The sequence below is a fragment of the Pterocles gutturalis genome, unplaced genomic scaffold, assembly GCF_000699245.1.
Source record: "Pterocles gutturalis isolate BGI_N339 unplaced genomic scaffold, ASM69924v1 scaffold21415, whole genome shotgun sequence".
Classification (NCBI taxonomy): domain Eukaryota; kingdom Metazoa; phylum Chordata; class Aves; order Pterocliformes; family Pteroclidae; genus Pterocles; species Pterocles gutturalis.
Window position 1 is genome coordinate 15,639 of NW_010146383.1, and position 20,067 is coordinate 35,705.

A 20,067-nucleotide genomic window follows, 5' to 3' on the forward strand; every position below is an offset into this window, starting at 1 on the left:
AGATGAGTAGACTGCACTGGAGGGTCTGGAGCGTATGCATACACTGTGCAGCTGTCAGCCTCTGCTCAAGAAGGGAGACAGCGAGAGGGGTAGCATTCAGAATCATCCCATCATCTGACAGTCTGACAGGCAGGCTCCTCTTTCTGCTGGTCAGTTCCTGTCAGGAGTTCTGCAGACAGCACTGAAACGATACTAATCGTAGCATAAATCAGAATACTGTGTTTGCACTGGTTGTCTTGCCAAAGTTTAACATGAGTTATTAATGAAAAATCTTGAAGAGAAAAGTTACAGGTTAGGGTTAACTTGCAGCAGTCGATGGGTTTCACTGAGTTAACTAACATGTGAAAAAAACTTTGTAAACTAATACATTTATTGTGATCTTTATTTCACTTTAAATGAATCTGTAGAAATTGTGACTCTTGTTCCGTAAGAATAAAATGCAGTGATACGTGTTCAGTAAGTTTGTGCTTTTCAAGTGTTTTTCTGTGAGCTCTGCTCTTTGTGTTGCTCTTAACTAGCTGAACTTCTAAAGACAGCAAGCTGGTAAGAATTGCCGGGTAGACAGGAATGATGAAATCACCTATTCTTTTGATGATTTGAATCTGTTGCTTACAGTGCTTTAAAGGACTTGCTATACATCTGTTAACTGATCTTGCATAAATTTTCTCAATGGCGGGTTTTGATGGGTTTGGCTTACACCAGCCCTAATTTTCTACTGAGGTTATTTTGTGTGGTTTGACTTTTTCCCAGTCTGGTAGAAGGTGTGGGCTCTTGTCTGCAAAAAGGGCTTTCTTCATCTGTTTGTTGTCCCGCCTAACATTCACTGGAGCTCTCTGATTCCTATCAGTTAGGAACCCCACGGTGTACTAAATGATGGAGAACGCATCTTCTCCTGTAACTAACCTGGAAGCAAGGATCCTGCTGTCCTCTCAGATACAGTAAAGCCCCAGCTCTTTGATCTGGGTCTCCTGTAGAACACCAGGAAAAAAATAGAAGAAAAGGATGACTGTGTGTATACGCTTCTAATACCTAAAACTCTTAAATTTTCCTCTTACAGGAACATCATTTGCAACGGGCTATCTCAGCACAACAAGTTTTCAGAGAAAAGAAAGAGAGCATGGTTATCCCAGTCCCTGAAGCGGAGAGCAATGTCAACTATTACAATCGTTTGTATAAAGGAGAGTTTAAGCAACCAAAGCAGTTCATTCACATTCAACGTAAGTTAAATGTTGGTTTTGTCATGTGTGTCCCCCCCCATGTACATTGTCTGAATTTGTAGATTGTACTCAGTCTTGAGGACAAAGTTTCTCCAAGACTCAAAGTGGGAGCACTCAAAAATCCAAAGTGGATTTATATATGTAAATTCCAGTGTCTCTTCTCAAGTTGTGGAATAATTTAAGGTTGAAGGTAAATGTGAGGTTAATTGTTTATGAGCTCTGTGCTGATACAGTATGTCCATGATCCAGTATTGTGGATCAAGCCATTCTTTTTTTTTTTCCCTGATTCTGAGCAAGAATAACTGAACTAGCCTAGCTGCCTCCTAGTTGCTTACACTGATGCAGAGAGTGGAAGAGGGCTTGTCTTGCTGAACGAGTCTGAAATGCCTGTTGTCTCTAAGTTCCATGTAAAGTGGAGATCAATAGAAGAGTTTTTGTGATGAAGTCAGCCTTCATTCTACTGATGGAAACAGTTCTTGAGGGTTCGGTTTCAACTGTGCTAATGGTGGAGTTCAAGCTATTCACTATAGCATGGATGTATTCTGGGCTATGGGTAACAGGTATTTCTCTCTGCATTTTGCTAAAACTGTAGCATTCCCTTTTTATAGGGAACTCTGAGCTTATTTTATAGCTAAAAGGAAGTACTCTTTTGTATGTGTTTAGCTTCCTCTGTCTTAAAAGATGTAATTAATCTAAAGTTGTAGTTAATTTTAACACTTTTTTTTGGTTGATGTTCTGCTGACAAGTGACACACATTTATAGTTCACTTGTTCCTTGGCAAACAAATCATATTTTTTGTTTGCAGCATGTGGTTCTAGGGGGTTATTTGGTGCCTTGGATTTCTCCCAGGAGTTATCTTTGTAGCAAAACCTTAGATTCAATTATTGCAGGAGCTTATAGGTTGTTACGGTAAAGTAAAAATTCAGTCCTGAGTCACTGCAGAGAAAACTTTTCTCATCACCGGTTCACGTTTTTGGTTCTCAGTTGTATTGGAGGGACTATTGATAGGGCAGTGCTGAAGCACCCTGAACAGGAGTGTGGTCCTCGGTTTGTTTGGGGGTTTGTGCAGGCAGCATTGATTTTATTGAACTCCACCTTGCCAGGCAGAGGGTGTTGATCATCTGTTCCTCTTACACTTGTTTCAGCTGCCTCAACAAGAGGCTGTTGATCTGAGCAGAGAAAGCATTTTATATTTGTGTGTCATCTGCTTGTACACAGAGCTGAAATTGAAGTTGGGCAAAGATTCTTTAAGCCCCAGCCCAGCTGTATGTTGAAGATCCTTGCGTTCTCACCAAGATGGTGAAGTCTCCTATTTTTACCATGTATTTATGAAATAAGAGGTTTTTGGAAATAACATGCTCAAGATCTCTTAGGATACAGTAGAGATCACACTGGTAATGTGAGAAATGAGATAAAAGAAATTAAGTCTTTTTCTCCTTAATAGAAGAAACAAATGTGCAAGCAAGGCAGGTTGAATTAACTGAGACGAAGCTGCTGAAAGAGGAGTGTATTTTATTCTTTTCTTTGTTGGACATTGCCAGAAACACTGTAAATATTGTCAATAAACATGTCTAAAAGTGTTAAAAATATGATGCCAAAATATTCTTTGTCTTGTTGAGACTCACAGTCTTTCTGGACAGGATTACAGAAGGTATTTGAGCTGAAGATAAACATGAGATACTGCTCCAAGATAGCTTTTCCCCACATATCCTGGTTGGAATAGGTGTGATACAAGGGAGCTTTATGCTACATAGACTGCTTAGAAATTCTGTTTTAGTGATAAAAGTACAGAGAGCAACAATACTTACTTTGGCCAGGGAAATTACGTAAACTGATAGATGCCAGGAGGCCACATACTGTAGTCTGTACTTACTGGTGGTTATTTCTAGCAAATTATGCTTTGCTGTTCATCTGGTAGCCAAGGATATTAATATTTTTAACTTTACCAGTATAATTCTTTTCTTTCGACCGGTGGTTCCAAGCAGAGAAAAGCTGATTTCTCTGTGAGGCATGCAATTTGTGAGTAAGCGTGTTTGCAAGTCTCAGTTGACCTAGGTGGCACCAACTCAGGTGACTTTGAACTGAATATAGAACAAATACCTTGAACTATCCTGATTATTCCAGTATGCTTAATTATTTTCCAAGAATGTTTGTCGTGTCAGTAACATGGAGATGCATTGTAAGTTATTAATGTGCAGCAAAGGTTAAGTTAGTACACTTGTGTCCATGCTAGAATTATAGCTAAGTGGGTGTAAGAAAATCAGTGTCTCTAACAGAAACAATAAGAATGGAGAAAACAAATATTGTCAATATATGTGTGTATTTTACCTATGTGAAAAATACCATACTAATGCTTTATCCTAAGTAGCGCAGCCAGATAGTTCCAATATAGTCAAATAATCTTCATTAAGTTGCGTGGTTTGAACTCTAGTCAGTCTTTTTTAAATAAAAACAAACCCAAGTGAAGTGTGCATTTGACATAATTGAGAGTTGACCCTTTTTTTTATTCACTGTGTGTTGCACTTTTTTGTACCTTGCTGTAGCAGGATCTGTTCAGGCTGAGGTGCTACAGACTTGCCGTCGAGGTGGTGGTTTGCTGCTTTGGTACTGCTCTGGATATAATTACCATGATGTGGTTCTTCAGTTGCTCTTGGTCAGCACAGATATCTGCTGCCGTCGGGATCAGCACTGCCCGCTCCTTACTGCCAGCGCCTTTCTGGGGGCAGTTATGTTTGTGGGTGAGCTAACTCAGGGAAACGATTGGGCAGAAAGCTTAGCTTTCATTTTCGGTTAGGTGAGCCTCCGTATTTGTCAGTTTTCTCTCTTGGCTCATTCCATGGTTGCTGGTGTTGGCACAAGCAAGGTGGGAGGAATGTGGCTTTCTGGGCAGGGAAGCTAGTGGAACCGCTTGTTTCAGTGGTAACTGGTGCCTATGTCAGCTTGAAATGGCTGTGGAACCACAGCCTTAATTTAGTTAGCTAAATGAAATTAGTTAATTTAGTTAACTTAAATCCAATTTAAGGTAACTTAACTTAAAAGCAAATCACATCTCTGTAAGTTTGTATAAACTCAGTTCCTAGAGGAGCACATGCAAACAAAAGCAAATCCTCTGAAAGGTACTGCCATTGGGAGTGGTTGGAGTGGTAGAGGATGTAAACTCGGGTGTTGGTTTTACAACAGCAATTAGCAAGCCAGCAAGTTCTGAGTGTTTATATGAGGTAAACTTTACTGGTAGGATCACCAGAGCCCTGTCCAACAGTGAAACAATGTGGAGAAACACAGAAATTCTGGAGTAGGTAACCTACGTTAATCAGTCAATCACAGGAATCTCCCAGGAATTACCAGGAGGAAGGGATATAGGTGATCCATTTTTAACTGTGTGAACTGGCAGATTTATTGTTCTTAAAACCCTAACTAGTAGCAGGTCATGTGAAATATAGTGCTTGTTGTGGCTGACTCTAGTGCTTCACTAATTCTTGCAGGCGTGAATGAACAGTTGCATCTGTTGCTATGGCAGGGGCAGAAACAGAGCGTGGCGATGGGTAGTTATATCACACAGAACATAAACCACCTGGGTCTTGCGAGGGCTTTGGAAGCCAACAAGCTGCCATACTAGAGGCCAACTACAGGATGAAAAATATCTTTTTTCTGGAACCAGTACAGTTTACTCAGTGCTTGGGAAAAGAAGAAAACTGGTCATTAAGGATGTCACTTAAAATATGTTTCAAAGAGCAGTGATAGACAAACTTCAGGGAAGGAGCACACTAACACGAGTGTTCCAGAGCTGTGGTGAGCCAGCCTGGGGATGATTAACTCCTTATGATGGCATGCAGCAGCAACTAACGGAGGAGTGATGGCCGTGATAACTACAGGTCATGACAAATGGTATGAGAAGCATTGCTAGCAAAAGAAAAGCATTGCTAGAAGGTACGAAAAGCAGGATATGTGTCAAGGGCTACTACTGTTCTCACAGTACTGATGTCTTTTTGTATAAGATGAGACTGGGCTTATTTGATGTAACTTGTTCCTGGCAAGTGTATGTTGGATACCTTTTATCTTGTCATTTTGATTATTTGTCAAAATATTTCAGTAGAGTTGAAATTCAGGGAGTAGTTTTCATTAGTGCTTTTTTTTAAGGATTACAGTTTTTTTTTCTGTTTTCCAGCTTTTCAGCACTTCATTTGTCTCAAAATGACAGCTGAGAGAGATGATGTTTTATCAGCAAATAAATTAGTGCAGTGTATGAAGTTAGGTGGACTTGACATGTTACTTAGCCAGTGTTTCACAGGGCCAGATGAACCAATGTACCAGTCAGAAGGGAAGGTTTGACTTCTCATCCCTGTTCCACTTCTGGTTGCATGCACCCCTTTGAGTCTTGAGCTGGTCCTGATGCTTACTGGGTGCCTCTGCAAACTGGTTAAGCTTGCTAACAGGGAGCAGTGGGAGGGAGGGACTCTCCTGCTTTCAGCTGAGGTGCACCATGGGGTCACTTTGGATGCTGGCGATGCAGAAATCTGCCTTTGCTATTTGAGATGGAGATCTGGCTGTCTTACCACTAATATTCATAATGCGTTCTTGAGGATGGTTGGTCTTTTAAGTTGCCTGTTGATGGAATGGTTGGGCTTTTTCTTTTCTTCTTGCTAGTCTTAGTGTCTTCCTGCTAGTTGCATCTTCCTTGAACCTGTCTGATTTTCTTCTCAAAGGTAGTTCAAGGCGCTTGAATCAAGAACTTCCAGTGACTCTTCTTTCCTCATTGTGGAAATGAAGCAGTGTACTGGCACTGCTTGCAATTTACAATCTCTGTCGTAGGGGTCTTCCTTCTCACTGATTTTCTGTTTTAGAAAAATTGACTCGAAACACTTTGTTTGCAAGGGATTACAAAATTATCTACTGAGAGGTGATAGCTTGACTTTTTTTGGTGTAAGATCAACATCTGTCTGAGAGTAAACAAGCAGTGCCTTTTCTGGGCTTTAATGGATTTGTGCATTCTCACATCGTCTGGGAGAACATGGTTAAACACTTGCTTTTTGGAGATCTGCTTTATTGGCAGGAGAGCTCTTCCAAAATGATGGGAATATCTGGTCTGGAAAACTTCGATCACCTCCCTTCACCAGAGTGTTGTTTGAATGGGATTTCACGGTGTACATGAGGACTGTAATAGTTCTGTACACTCTGAGGATGGTCTTGGGGCAGGGAAAACTTCATCAGTTTCCTTTCTGGTGAAAGTGTCAGTTTATGCTTTAGAGGTCGAGTTACAGGTCGTAGTGGAGGGGAAGTACAGTATCAGGCATCATTCCGCAGGAGCAGGAGAAGTATGAGCTGCCAAGGCTGGACTTGCTGAGAGAGCTCTGAAGAGTTTTGAAGCTCTGGTGAATAACAGATGGAGTCAGATGTGTTCTGTCCACATTTGAACAGTGATCAGTGCTGTATGAGAGAAAAGCTTTTTCCAGGGTTGAAAAGTGGAGTTAAGGAGTGTGAAGGTTACGGCTCAGGTGGGACAATTCACCCCATTTCGGTGGATGGCTGATGTGGTGTGCTCTTGGTGCACTCTGTGCTCCCTGGTGGTTCTGCTGGGACCACACAGGAGAAGCTGGAGCAAAGCTTACAGGAGCTGAAGGTGATGTGCAGCAAACTGGTTTCATCGAGTCCAGCACTGATACTTGGCAGCTGGGTCACTGATATTTGGCTAGTCACTGGCTGTTCAGCTCCTCAAACAGGACCGTGTGGCAGTCGCCCCAGGTACTGTAACAGTCTCTGTCTTCTCTCGAGCACATAGTCCTGCCTGGTGATGTTTTAAATGCAGTTTTACAGAACTATGAATTTAAAAATAAATCTGGGTCAGTTTTTGTCTCAAAACTTTTGATTCCTACAGGCTGCCACCGGAGAAGCAGGATGCAGTGTTGTAGGCTGTAGTTTAAGTCTAATGTACAGTTAATTGTTAGAGGGAGAGCTGTGATCACTTGCCCAATGACACTTGCCATGCAACTTGTACTATTGAATTAATATTATTAATAACTCCACTTATAGTAATGAGCGGTAGCTATATATTCAGTTTCTTCTTGAAATAAAATTTTATAGCATGTTTACAGTGTGTGTGTTAGGCCAGAGAAGCATTCTGGCCAAGTGGTGTGCTCAGTACCGTTGAGCACTGTCTCTTCCGAGAGCTGGCTGTTTGCAGCTGAAGATGGCAAGGGAGTGCTTATTAGCACTGCGCAGCTGTACCTGGTTGGGTTTTCATGCACAGCCAAGTAGATGAAATCTGGTAGTGGGTTAGATAGTGGTCTGGGGCTAGTCTGAGATACGCAAATAATTTTTTAAATTACCACCTGTTCATTGCTTGGTCGGACTATGTGTCGTGCTTTAAACCCAGCTGGCAACTGAGCCCAACCCGGCCCCTTGCTCGATCCGCCCTGGTGGGATGGGGGAGAGAATCAGAAGAGTAAAAGTGAGAAAACTCGTGAGTTGAGATAAAGACAATTTAGTAAGTAAAGCAACAGCCACACATGAAAGCAAAGCAAGCCAAGGAATTCTTCAGTGCTTCCCATCGCAGGCAGGTGTTCAGCCATCCCCAGGAAAGCAGGGCTCCATCACACGTAACAGGGACTTGAGAAGACAAACGCCATCACTCTGAATGTCCCCCTTTCCTTCTTCTTCCCCCAGCTTGGTATGCTGAGCATGATGCCATATGGTGTGGAACATCCCTTTGGTCAGCTGTCCCTGCTGTGTCCCCTCCCAGCTTCTCGTGCACCCCCAGCCTGCTCACTGGTGGGGTGGGGTGAGGATCAGAAGCAGCCTTGAGTGTGTGTAAGCTCTGCTCAGTGGTAGCTAAAACATCCCTGTGTTGTCAGCACTGTTTTCAGCACAAACCTGAAGCATAGCCTTATTAGCATTTTTCTTTTGCTCCTGGTCTTTCCTGGTTCTCCAAGTTTGTTTTAAGGTCCTCTCAAAGCACACTGGGAAGCTCAGTTGTGGAGATGATCTTTAAGTCAGCACTCAAATGGAACCAGGAGTTAAGAGCAGAAAGATAAGAGCGCTTTCTGTCTAGTTAGATTCTGTGTCTGCAAGCCTTCACTGCTCTTACTACAGTAACTTGTTGATTGAGTTCTTTGTAGTACTGGAGTTAGTGTTTCACATTTTCAGGGTTTTATTAGGTACAATTAATGTTTGATATTAAGATTTCTTGCTGTTGTATGCAATTTGCTCATACTTGTTGTAAGACTTAGTTTCTGCTATGTTGTGTGAATGATGCCTTCCTTGTGCTTTTAGTAGGACCAGAAAGTTCGTCTAAGTATGGAAAGGGGATAGCACAATCTGTAATAAAGACATGAGCTTTGCTGTAAAGTGGGGAACTTACTATTTGGACAGTGTGGAGGAGTATTCAGGTTCTGCATCTACAGCTGAGTTGGTTTTGGAGAAAAAGTAAAAATTCCCCCAGGATTGGTCTAGCATTTTTACAGGATTTTGTCTCACAGTTGAATGAAGGAGAAAAAAAGAACAAGTGTAGCCTCTTAAATATTTTAAGACTCTAGGTTTGCCGAACTATTTAAAAATGGGCAGCTGAAATTATATTGGAACTTTGGTGTAAGTGTTTTTACTCTAAGTCTGGGATTTGATTGGAAATTATCTTATTTGTAAAGAATCTTATTTGTGGTATTCTGGAGGAGCTGTATTATAACAGCATTAAGAGGCATTTTTGCTCTTGTTTTGCAAAGATACATTAAAGTTTCTATTCCTATATGGTAATTTTTTAAACTAAAGCTTTTTTCCTGTCACCCTTTCAAGCCACTTAAAATCAAATGGAACTTCTTTGATTCCCCTCATATTGAAAGTCAGAGACAAGCAACTCCTGACTACTGTCTTGCAGCTGTTATAGGGGGAAAAGTTCCAGCAGAGATATGCTAATCTGAATTTTTTTCAGTTGTTTTTGGCTTCTGATTGTCAGATGCATGCTTCTGTATTTCCATAGTATGTTATTTACCAAGCGTTTCACTTTTTTGTGCATGTGTATTTTTGTTGCAGCCTTTAATCTGGACAATGAACAGCCAGATTATGATATGGACTCTGAGGATGAAACCTTACTGAACAGACTAAATCGGAAGATGGAAATCAAGCCGCTGCAGTTTGAAATAATGGTTGACAGACTTGAAAAAGCCAGTTCTAGTCAGGTATTGTACTGTGTTAAGGAATGACTGAGGCTTTTGGATTTCTGAGTTTTCTGGTGGGTGGTTCTGGGTGGCTTTTTGTTTGTTTTTCGATTTATTTCCTACTAACAGGATAAGTGTGTTTGTGTGAGTCTGCAGTTATAGTGAAATCACATTACTGTCTCTTTTTGTCAATATTGATAACTTAAAAAAAAAAAAAACAGGTGGGAAGGGATTTTGTGGGGGTGTGGTTGGGGGGAGTTGTTTTTAGATGTTAATTCCTAATGAGTGTGTTAGAGAAGACAACTTGCAGCATCTCATTTTGCCTGTGTTGATGTGGAGGAAGCTTGTAGTGATCAGCAAGTGTATAGATTTGGCTGTGAACGTAGATCAGGATCTAAATGTTTTGTTTCAGTTGGTACTAGTGGACATTGTCTTCAGTTGAAGTATGACGGTGGGAAACTTAAAAGCATAGACAGTGAAGCAAAGCATTTATTAAGATTGGGCCCTTGTAGAAGAAACTGCACAGATGCAAGAAAGTAAGTTAGACTCCAGCTCAGACTCAGAGGCTGGTTTCCTTGCTTTAGAGGCAGGTGTGTGCTGTTTATTATTTAGTCACTTATTTTATCAGAAGGGTACCAGTGTCTTAACAGTCAGTTCCTGAGGTGTTCCAGGAGGCCAGTGGCTGGAGAAGGGTCTTAAAGCCAAAAACATTACTCAGAAATTACATCTGAAGGATCAGTTTCTGAAAGGCAAGTTTGAAATAGGCGAAGTTGTTTCTCAGTGAGATGAATGCTTTGCAGAAGTGAAAAATCCATTGCAGGATCCGTATGCTGTCTCAATTACTTAACATGATACAGTTCAGTGCTGTGTTAGGAGGCCAAAATGTTGTATTCCATCTTAGAGCAACTTTAACAAGGATTAGGTAGAAATTTCTTACTATGCTAAGAAGATGGAATGTAAAGAGAAAAAAAAAATTGCAGAGTCCATTGGATGATACTTGTTGAACATGTGGTAGAGGGATCTCCTGGAGCTTTGATGTAGATACTGCTGTTCCGGCCTTCAGTTAAAGAGATTCTGGTTATCACTTTTCAGGATTAATTTGCATCCTTCTTAATGCTGGTTTCATCTTTCATTGCTTGAGTATTGCCATTAAATTTCAGAACTGAAAGATGTTTTCCTGAAATATTACAAGAATATGGATTTTTTTTCTGTATGAGCAGCTGCCCTGTTCTCTTTTCCTTAAATGTAAATAACGCTGAAGCATTACAGAGGTGGAGAGTATTTTGAACCAGAAAGTACTTATTTAAGGAAGTCCATGACAGAAAAGGTCTTAGGTGTACGTGAACCATTATAATTGATTCCTAACACAGGCTCCCACTTGAAGGTAAGGTGTGTAAGGAGAAATCCCTCTTTGTAGACTTCTGTAGTATTTTCTGCCTAACTTCAGGGATTGCAGTCTGTGTGTGTGTGTGTGTGTGTCTGTCTGTCCTGCTTTTGGGCTACAGAAAATTTTCAGCTGATGTTGAGTAGCTCCACTCTGAGCTCTGTGTTGGGAATGGAAAGATAAAAACAACTCTGCAGGTTATTGGAGCCTGGGAAAGAAGGAAGCTTGGCTGCCTGGCAGATTCCTTCCCCGCAAGGCATTATAATGCTCTCGAATCCCACTTGGGGCTACTATACAGCTCACTTATGGTTTACATGACCTACCTCTGAAGTATAAATGGATGCTGGTGGGAATGCCTTCCTCGCCAAGGAGAGGGTTCCAGACATTCCTCTTGGGCATTTTGATGCCGTGGTTTAGCAAGGAGCATAGAGATTCCACATCTGTGTTACTGGTGGTACTCACACAAACAAGCAGGCGGGGTCAAAATTTAACTTTTCTAAGTGTGTACTCAAGGCAGAGTTGAGATTATTTTTTCTATTTTTTTTTTTTTTTTTTTTTAAGAAATGTTACTGGAAAAAAGGGAGAAAAGGACAAACCAGACATTATTTTTAAGCAGTGTTGGCAGTGATGGGATGATGTTTAAGTTGTGGATTAGCTACACAAACAATCATACCAACTTTTACATATAGGTAGGGTATGCTGGTGAGTATGTGTTTGATTAACCAGGCTAATGTCCATTCTAGGTAGAACAGATACAAAATTATTGTTTTAATGCAACATGAGGTCATAATCACAGAGAGATTAGTGACCTCTGGTTTTTTGTTTTTTTTTTTCTTCTTTCTTTTGAAAATGGTTTAATGTGTTTCTAATTCTTCTGTGGACTGCAAGGATTTTGTTCCATTCTGTCTGGAATTAACACTTGCACAGTAGCAGTGGTTACACTTAGGATATCCTTATTTTTCAGAAATGTCTTGTTTCTTTTTCTACTTATCCTAATGTAGGGACAAGTTTTAACAGAGTTTGACATGTTGAAAAACTGCAAATTTAAGTTGTGCAGTTGATATTTTTTTAAATTCTAAGGAAGATGAAGTGCTGTCCAACTTCTGTTTTAAGTAATACTAGAGATTTAATTCTATTTTCTTTTTATGTAATGAATGGGTTTACGATGATACGGGTGTGTTAAACTAATGTACTAGTTAGTCAACGATGGTTTTTTCGTATGGAAATCAGACTCTACATAAATGCAAAGCTTAACATAAAAGGGAAAAAATGTTATCATTTGATTACTTGTGTTTAATTACCTTCTTTTGAAATAACTTACATAGAAGTGAATGTCTTTGTGTCTCTGGGCTGTAATAAACAGGGATAGTCATTATCCTTTTCTATCACAAAGTAAATATTTTTTGGGAAAAATTAGAAACTAATTTACTTCAGAATACATTCTGTCTACAGTAAAATACTTTCTAGGGGAGTCAGCATTAAACTGCAAACAATCATATGCATCAGTAATGGCTAACCAGTAAGAAGCTTCTTTTTTTGAAGGAAACAAATAGTCCAAGTGATTCCCAGATCATGATCTGCAGATTGTACTAAGTTATTGCTGTCCTGTGCTTGCAATTGTTTCAAACTGTGTTTTCAGATTTCATGAAAAATTGATGAAGTTGGAGACTTTTGTCTGAAAGTTTCCAAGAGATGATGATGCTGGGTCAGAAAGTTGGGAGCTATGTATTTAACTTAGGAAGACCAACTGGTGGCTTAAGTACTTCAATTTAGCGCAATATTTTTTCGTTCCTTTACTCTCTTGTGCTAGAAAAGAATCAAGTTTATTTAGAAAGTGTACAAGAGATGTGAATGTGTGGTGACTTTCTCCCTGCAACACCACCCCACCCCCATCTCAATTGCACCTTTTGAATTTTCTGTTGTAGCTTGTAACACTTCAGGAAGCGAAATTGCTGCTAAATGAGGATGACTACCTGATTAAGGCTGTATATGACTACTGGGTAAGAAAGCGTAAGAATTGCAGAGGGCCATCTCTCATCCCCCAAATCAAACAAGAAAAGAGGGATGGCTCCACCAACAACGACCCTTACGTTGCCTTCCGGAGGAGAACTGAGAAGATGCAGACAAGAAAGGTAGCTTGTCAAACTTCCCTGGTTTAAGTTGGTCACTTTAAATCCTGCAGTGACAAGAATAATTTTGATTCCTGTCCAGCATCTTGCAGGATCTGTGCTATGGTATCCACAGTTACTGATCTGATTGTCTCTGTTAGTAGTTGCAATATTGGATGGCACAGCTAAATTTCAAACCTGCTGAATGATGTACTCAATGTGTAACCCACCAGGTCTCTGTAGACGATTTACAGTCTGTCCATTTTCTAGAGAGCTGAATCTCAAAGGGTGTTTTATAGGCATTGGCATGTAAACAAGCAGTGGTGGGACTTGCAAGGTTACAAACTTGCCTTCCTGTGAAAAAGGGGAAGATGATCTTCCGTTTGCCATGGAGTAAATAGTTCTGGTTTTACACTTGTAGCATGAATTGCTTTGAACTAGGAAATTGTAATTACTCAGCGTTTTACGTCACCTTTGTACACGTATGTACACAACCTTATTGTGTGCAGAATTGAGGTGGAAAAAAGCGTTGCAGGAACCAAGTCTGGAATTCCTTGTTCTGACAAACTTCCACTGGGCTGACATGGAATCTGAGCAGACAAAGCATGGGTGGAAGTAGCCGAGAAGTTCTTGTTCAGCTTACTCTTAAAAGCTGGGGTCTCTTTGCTTGTTGTGGTTTTGGTTACCAGCTAGGTTACGCTTCAGGAAAAGCTGCTTCTGAGTGTATTTATGTGATTCCCACTTGCTGCAGCATTATGTAATTTTTTTTTGCTATCTGTGCCTCACAGGTTTTGCTTTTGACTTAAAGTTTGTTTAATCTTTCAATAGAATCGAAAGAATGATGAAGCGTCTTATGAGAAGATGTTGAAATTAAGAAGAGAGTTTAGCAGAGCCATAACAATTTTGGAAATGATTAAGAGAAGAGAGAAAACAAAACGCGAGCTATTGCATTTAACATTGGAAGTTGTTGAGAAAAGGTAAAATTGTAGATAATATCTGTAAGAAGTCATTTGTAACACCAAGGTTTTAATTTTCATCAGATAGGATTGAAAACACCCGTAACGTATTTCTGCATGGATACTAGTCTTCTGCATGCATGCATGGCTCCAGACTTCTATAGCATCGTAAACTTCAGAAGCTAAAATGGAAGGGGTTTATGCAGACTGCCTGTTTTGTGTCTTTCAGACATTTCCCAGTGGAAATGCAATATTATGTTTTTAATAATTTTTTTTTAGGTACCATCTGGGTGATTACGGAGGTGAAATCCTCAGTGAAGTGAAGCTTAGTAGACCTGAAAAAGAGATGAGCACAACACCATCCACTCTTCATAACGGAAATCATCACAAAGTTCAAGAATGTAAAGTTAAGGTAAGCTTTCTTCTGCTGCGAGTCTCTCATTACATGTCTCATCGTTCTTTGGGTATACCCAGCAGATGTTTGCATTGGAAACCTGAGTGCAAAGATAGTCCTGAAAATACTGGATTTTACTGAATTACAGCTGGAGTGACAAAGGATTCTAGAAACTCTTCGGAGCTGTTTAAGTGATCTTTGACTAGTAACACTTCCAGGCACAAGAATTTAAGTGTTATATTTGGTTGACAGCTGAACAAAGTTGCAAGCAGCTAGTGTTTGTTACTCCTGAGGCCTGTACACTTGTCAGCAATACCAAGTGGGCATTTGTGTATCTGCCACTGCTTGGCACTCGGTGTTAGGTAAGTAGCAAACATAGGCAGGTGGCAGAAAGTGACTAAATTTGTCAACTTGTAGTTTCTGGAAATGCGTGGAAGGCTGCTCTTAGAGAATGGGTGCAGAAGGATGTAAGACTTGAGTTGCTGGGTGTCACAGTTATTTGGTCATTCTAAAAGTAGCAAAGTTGTGGAATGCTATAGTTAATGCTACTGTGACAAAGTCTTCCTTTACATTTTTTTAAAGTCTGTACAGAAACCCAATGGATTTAGTTTTATTTTTATAATTGACCTTGTTAGTCACATCTGGTAAGAATAATCCATAGCTAGAAATGCTGAACTGTAATGATTTTTCTTTTTTATGGTCTCATGAAGAAACATATTCCACTCAAAAAAAAAAAAAAAAAAAAAAGGCATCAAGGGGAACTCTATTATAAGATGCTTGGATGTAAGGCTGGAGAGTTGAAGCCGTTTTTAAATTTGTATTTAGCACCCACGTCACCTAGTGGTCACTGAATTTAATACAAATCCCTTACCTTGGTTCTCGTGCAGGAATTTTGTTATGCCTTGCATTTCTCTTCTCTGGTTATGAAGCCAAGCTCCACTAGAGCTAGGTTCAGTCAGATGCTCGTTGATAAGTGGTAATTTGGGGAAAATTTAAACACTTTTTCAAAACTGCACTGGCTTTTACTTGTAATTGAGAACTTAGTGAGTGAAGTAATCTTCCTTTTAATTTAAAAGCTTTGAAGTTTAATAGCATTTGTGTTCAAGTGAACAGTTTAATATTGATGGAGTTGCTTACTACAGAGGGTTTATGTTAGCAAAATCTTAAATAGCAAAAACTAATAACATTACATCTTTTCAGAAATATAAACTGCCTGAGAAGCATGAAACAAATTAGATTGTTTCTTTTGAACGTATCTGAGCAGTTCAGAGAATTGAAAGTGCTTCCCATAGAAAACAGATTTCAGAAAATAATATGAGGATTTCCAATTACAGTATACTGAGTGTATTGCAAAGCATGGAACCTCTTTGGTAGTCGGTTGGCTTGGAAGCCTTCAGTTTGTTTGTTAATAAATATCTGTAAAGATGATCAGATGTTAAATTCTGGGGTTTTTAAATGTTTTGAATAAATTTTACATTATGTGTCTGAAATATCTGCAGATACTGCATGTTGAGAGATTTTAGAAGATAAGCAGTCATGTCCTTAAGTCATGAGAAGAAGCAAGGTTAATGACTCTTTTGTTTTGTTTTTCACAAGCAGCATCCTCATCATTCATCTCTAAAGGAGGAGGTGTCGGATGTTGTACGTCAAAAGAAGAAGTACCTAAAGAAACCTAAAATAGAGTGTGTGGTAACTTCTCAGCAGCCCTCTGCCGAGCCCTTGCCTGTTATCAGCAAGAGCGATATTAAACAATATGACTTCCACAGTTCAGATGAAGATGAGTTCCCGCAGGTAATACTCCGTTACAAAATCGCAGGGTGCAGAAGGTAGACATTTCAGGTGCCTGTAATTTGGCCAGTCTAGCTTGAAACAGAGAATAACTGTTGGACAGTGGACATTTGTAAAAGATACTTGCATAAACTGTAATTTGTTTTCTTTTTCTAAGCTCTGCTTCAGAGAAGCTTGCATTTAATATAGAAATATGTCAAGTCATATTATAGAAACTTGTATAATGAATAAATAAAGAGTGTATTATGTGGCAGCTGGAAGAATGACTTTGCTTTCTTGTGTAGGTACCCTCGCCCATATCAGAAGCAGAAGAAGAAAACGATCCTGATGGACCTTGTGCTTTCAGGAGAAGAGCAGGATGCCAGTATTATGCTGTAAGACTATCTGCTGTTGGATTTTGCATGCTGGTTTTTGTTCTGTATTCTTTTAAATTTAGATGGGCATAGTGCTAGTGTAATATTTCTTCTATTCCTACTTTCACCACCAAAGTTTGATGGCTTAATAAATCCAGAGAAAATTGTTCAGAGTTTTCATGAGAATTTTTCTCATTGTACTGTTCCTCTGGGCGTGCCTGAAGGTAATAGAATGTGTTGCCTGCAGACCAGTTCAGCCACTGTTAAGAAGAGATTTTGTCCCATTCAGTTTTCTTAGTGCATCCTTTCTTCCCAGCTTGTAGAGCTTGTTAAATACTAGTTGTCCCAGTCGTCAGGCCTGCTAAGAGATCCTACTGGGGCATTGAGCCGAGTCTGCTATTGAAGCAGAGGGGTTTAGTCTGAGCATTTTGTTTCCCATAGTTCAATAAAAAATTTATTTTGAAATCAGTGCAAACTGTAGCTATGTTGAAAAACATTTAGTTGCAATTGCCAGAATGAGCAGAGGACAGAGACTAATTATAGATGTCCTGTCATCATCTCAGAACCACTGACAGTGAGATTTTCTCACCAAGCGTGTGCTTATAGATGGGAGCTCTAGGATGCAGAGGACCAAGAAAGGCAACACAACACTGTAGTGGGTCTGGTTTTTCTTTGCCTGCTTCCCATGGGATGAAGTTGCATGGCAAAGTAACTGTGTCATTGTGTAGCCTTTAAAGCCACTTCCAGAGAAGTCATTTAGTCTCTAGGTAGGCTGTTTCAGAAGCCCAGACCTCCCCCAGAATACTCAAATCATAGCATGGGCATCTCGCACAAGGTGCACTCAAAGTTCTTTGCCCAGGTCAGATGAGGGCTGGCACTGACACTGTGCCCGCTTTGCCGTGTCCTGCCGTGTTGTAGTCACTTCCTGGCTACAACAGACAGCTCCATCTTTCCAGGAATGTGTCCTTATTTTTAACAACTGCTCTTCTTTTAGAGATTTATTAATGGGTTATTTAAGATAATACTTGTCTGTTTGCCGCCCATTTTTTCTGTGGCCTCTGAATTTTTTCTTTCAGTTTGGGTGATTTTTTTTTTACCTGTTGATAGCTAATCTAGTCCCCTTTTCTGCTTAGCTCCAGAGGGTTAGCTGAAGCTACTCTCTTGCTTGGAATTTGTAATTATTTATTTCTCTTAGCCTCTGAGTTAATTCTTTTGCCAAAAGAAGTTGAGATGACTGAAAACTTGTATTTTCATTCTTTTCTGTTTCTTTTCTGTTGCTGTTTAGAAGCAGGTTATTTAACGGCCTTAACATTAGCCTTGTGGGTTTTTTAACTCCTGAAGCCGTTTGAGTTTTGATTAACTCTTAACATAAATTAATTGAATGTACAGCACTACTGTTGCTGTAGATTTAACCTGATCACAAACATTGATTATTTTAATGAATATTTATTCACCTGTCATATAAGACATTTCAGACAGCACGCAGCATTTCTGCTTGTAAAGGTTATGCAGTTTTGAGTTCGTAATAGTAACGAAGATATTAATGGAGTAATAAAAATCCTCTAAGGTAAGCTGATAGGCAAATACGCTGTCAGGATCTGGTAACTGAATGCTGTGTATTGGGACAAAGGCCCTTCAGAGCAGCGACCTGTTACCTTTGGCAGTGTGTGTTTCATGAATAAAACTAAACTGCAAATTTAGGAAGCCCTTTTGACATTGCCTACATGCTTAAGTTGCAAGCTGAGTTGGGGAATTATCGCTTTGCTTTGTAGAGCTGGTGATTCAGTGGGATCCTTGATAGATGAACAGGCCTTCTTGGTGTTTCCTTTGTCACAATAAGTGCTAAAGTATTCTTTTGTAGTGTCAGACTTATCACTAGAGTTGTGTGTATAGATTAGAGGTATTTCTATCAAGTATTTTTCATAAACTCATTTTTACAGACAAAAGCTTTTATGCCACTCACTCTTGAGTGGGATGAGACAAATTTGTGAGCAGGATAGGCCCTCAGCTGATTACAGAACATAGTCAGGGTGCAGCCTTGCCTGCTGAAGGTCCTTTGGCTTCTGAAAGCCTGAGGCTCAGAGGCTGTAACAAGAAAAGAATTGCTTCCTGTGTTTTATATCTTGTGATTAATCACTGAAAGTGCCACTATCAGACAGGAGGTACTGGGCCAGGTGGACCTGTGTCTGAGGAGGACAGTTTTATGTGCTCCTTGGTAGAATGAATTGATTCTGGCATGTTCTGTGTCTTGGTTGTGGCATCTAATTTTATGACTAATCAAGGAAAGAGGATTTTCTGCTTTGTGAATTCATGCTTTTTTTTTTTTTAATTTTCAAAGTTCTTTTATGATCTGAGCATATTAATCAAGTGGTAGTTCTATGGGCGTTTTCAGCATTTTCTGTACTGTAGCCAGTGCATGTTAATCCCTTAGTAGTAACCTGACCGAAGTATACGCTCTGAGTGCAAAATTGTGTTTTCTTGTTTCTTTACAGCCTCGTTTGGACCAAACTAATTCTTCATATGAAAACTCGGAATTGGCAGAATTGGACAAACTGAGGTTCAGGCATTGCCTTACAACCCTTACAATTCCAAGAAGATGTATAGGATTTGCAAGAAGACGAATTGGCAGGGGTGGAAGGTACAGTTGTGTTATTTTTACTCTTCATTACCCTTCAAAGGATAAAAGTAGGAGAAAGAGATGTTTAAACTAATGGCTTTTTTCATCCTCTTTACTCAGGGTTATAATGGACCGAATATCCACAGAACATGATCCTGTCTTGAGACAGATTGACCCGGAAATGCTGAACAGTTTTTCAAGCTCTTCCCAGTCTTTAGACTTTTCTTCTAATTTTTCACGGACCAATGCTTCCAATAAACATTGTGAAAACAGACTGTCCCTTTCTGAAATACTAAGCAATATCAGATCATGTCGACTGCAGTGTTTTCAGCCAAGGCTACTAAATCTACAGGACAGCGATAGCGAAGAATGTACCTCAAGGAAACCAGGGCAGACTGTGAATAATAAAAGAGTTTCTGCAACGTCTGTAGCTTTATTGAACACCAGCAAGAATGGCATATCAGGTAGGCAAGGATTTGAATTCTCCTGAAACTTAAAATATTGACTTCTGATTTTTTTTTTTCTTGTGACTGGACTGATAACATCTTCAGCAGTGATGTGTAGTACCTAAGCCGAAGATACAAGCTAATTGTTTTTTATTTCTTAGAATATACAGAGATTTTCCACAAACAATCCTCTTCCTCCTACTTGCATTTCAGTTTCAATAGAATCTTGATAAAGTCCTGGATTTAAACATGCATTATGCAAGGAGGGATTCTGCTCATATTTAAGAATTGCTTAGGTGTGGTTGAGTCTTTTTATTGGCCTAACCTTGTTTAAGGAGAGAAGAATGCTTTTTATAAATGCAGAAGCAAAGCAGTTGGTCTCTTGGAGAGGGGAAGGGATGTCTTTTTTTGTTGTTGGAGTTTTTCTTTTTAAGTCTTGCCAAAGCGTCTTGGAAAACCAGTAGTAAGTTGGTAAGCATACTGAGTAGGCATGAAAAGGTCTGAAAACAGTGCTTTCTGTTGATTTCTATGATAGACATAGTAAAAAAAAAAAAATGTAAAAAAAAATTAACACTGTAAGCCTCCAATGATGCTTCAGCCTTCTCTGATTTTTCAGAAAATCATCAGCCGTTGATTGTGATAGGAGATTGCCTTTTCCCT

General features: G+C 39.7%; 1 protein-coding gene across 1 annotated transcript in view; it reads left to right on the plus strand.

Moving 5' to 3' along the window:
• Positions 1–1,063: 1,063 nt before the first annotated feature.
• Positions 1,064–20,067, plus strand: part of EPC2 (enhancer of polycomb homolog 2 (Drosophila)) — a 31,169-nt gene continuing 12,165 nt past the window's right edge. The window contains exons 1-9 of the mRNA XM_010085732.1: positions 1,064–1,217; positions 9,237–9,382; positions 12,671–12,877; positions 13,682–13,830; positions 14,089–14,221; positions 15,803–15,994; positions 16,276–16,365; positions 18,837–18,982; positions 19,082–19,425. Of these exons, the coding sequence (XP_010084034.1) occupies positions 1,118–1,217; positions 9,237–9,382; positions 12,671–12,877; positions 13,682–13,830; positions 14,089–14,221; positions 15,803–15,994; positions 16,276–16,365; positions 18,837–18,982; positions 19,082–19,425 (1,507 nt within the window). The 5' untranslated portion in view covers positions 1,064–1,117. The remainder of the gene's footprint in view (positions 1,218–9,236; positions 9,383–12,670; positions 12,878–13,681; positions 13,831–14,088; positions 14,222–15,802; positions 15,995–16,275; positions 16,366–18,836; positions 18,983–19,081; positions 19,426–20,067) is intronic.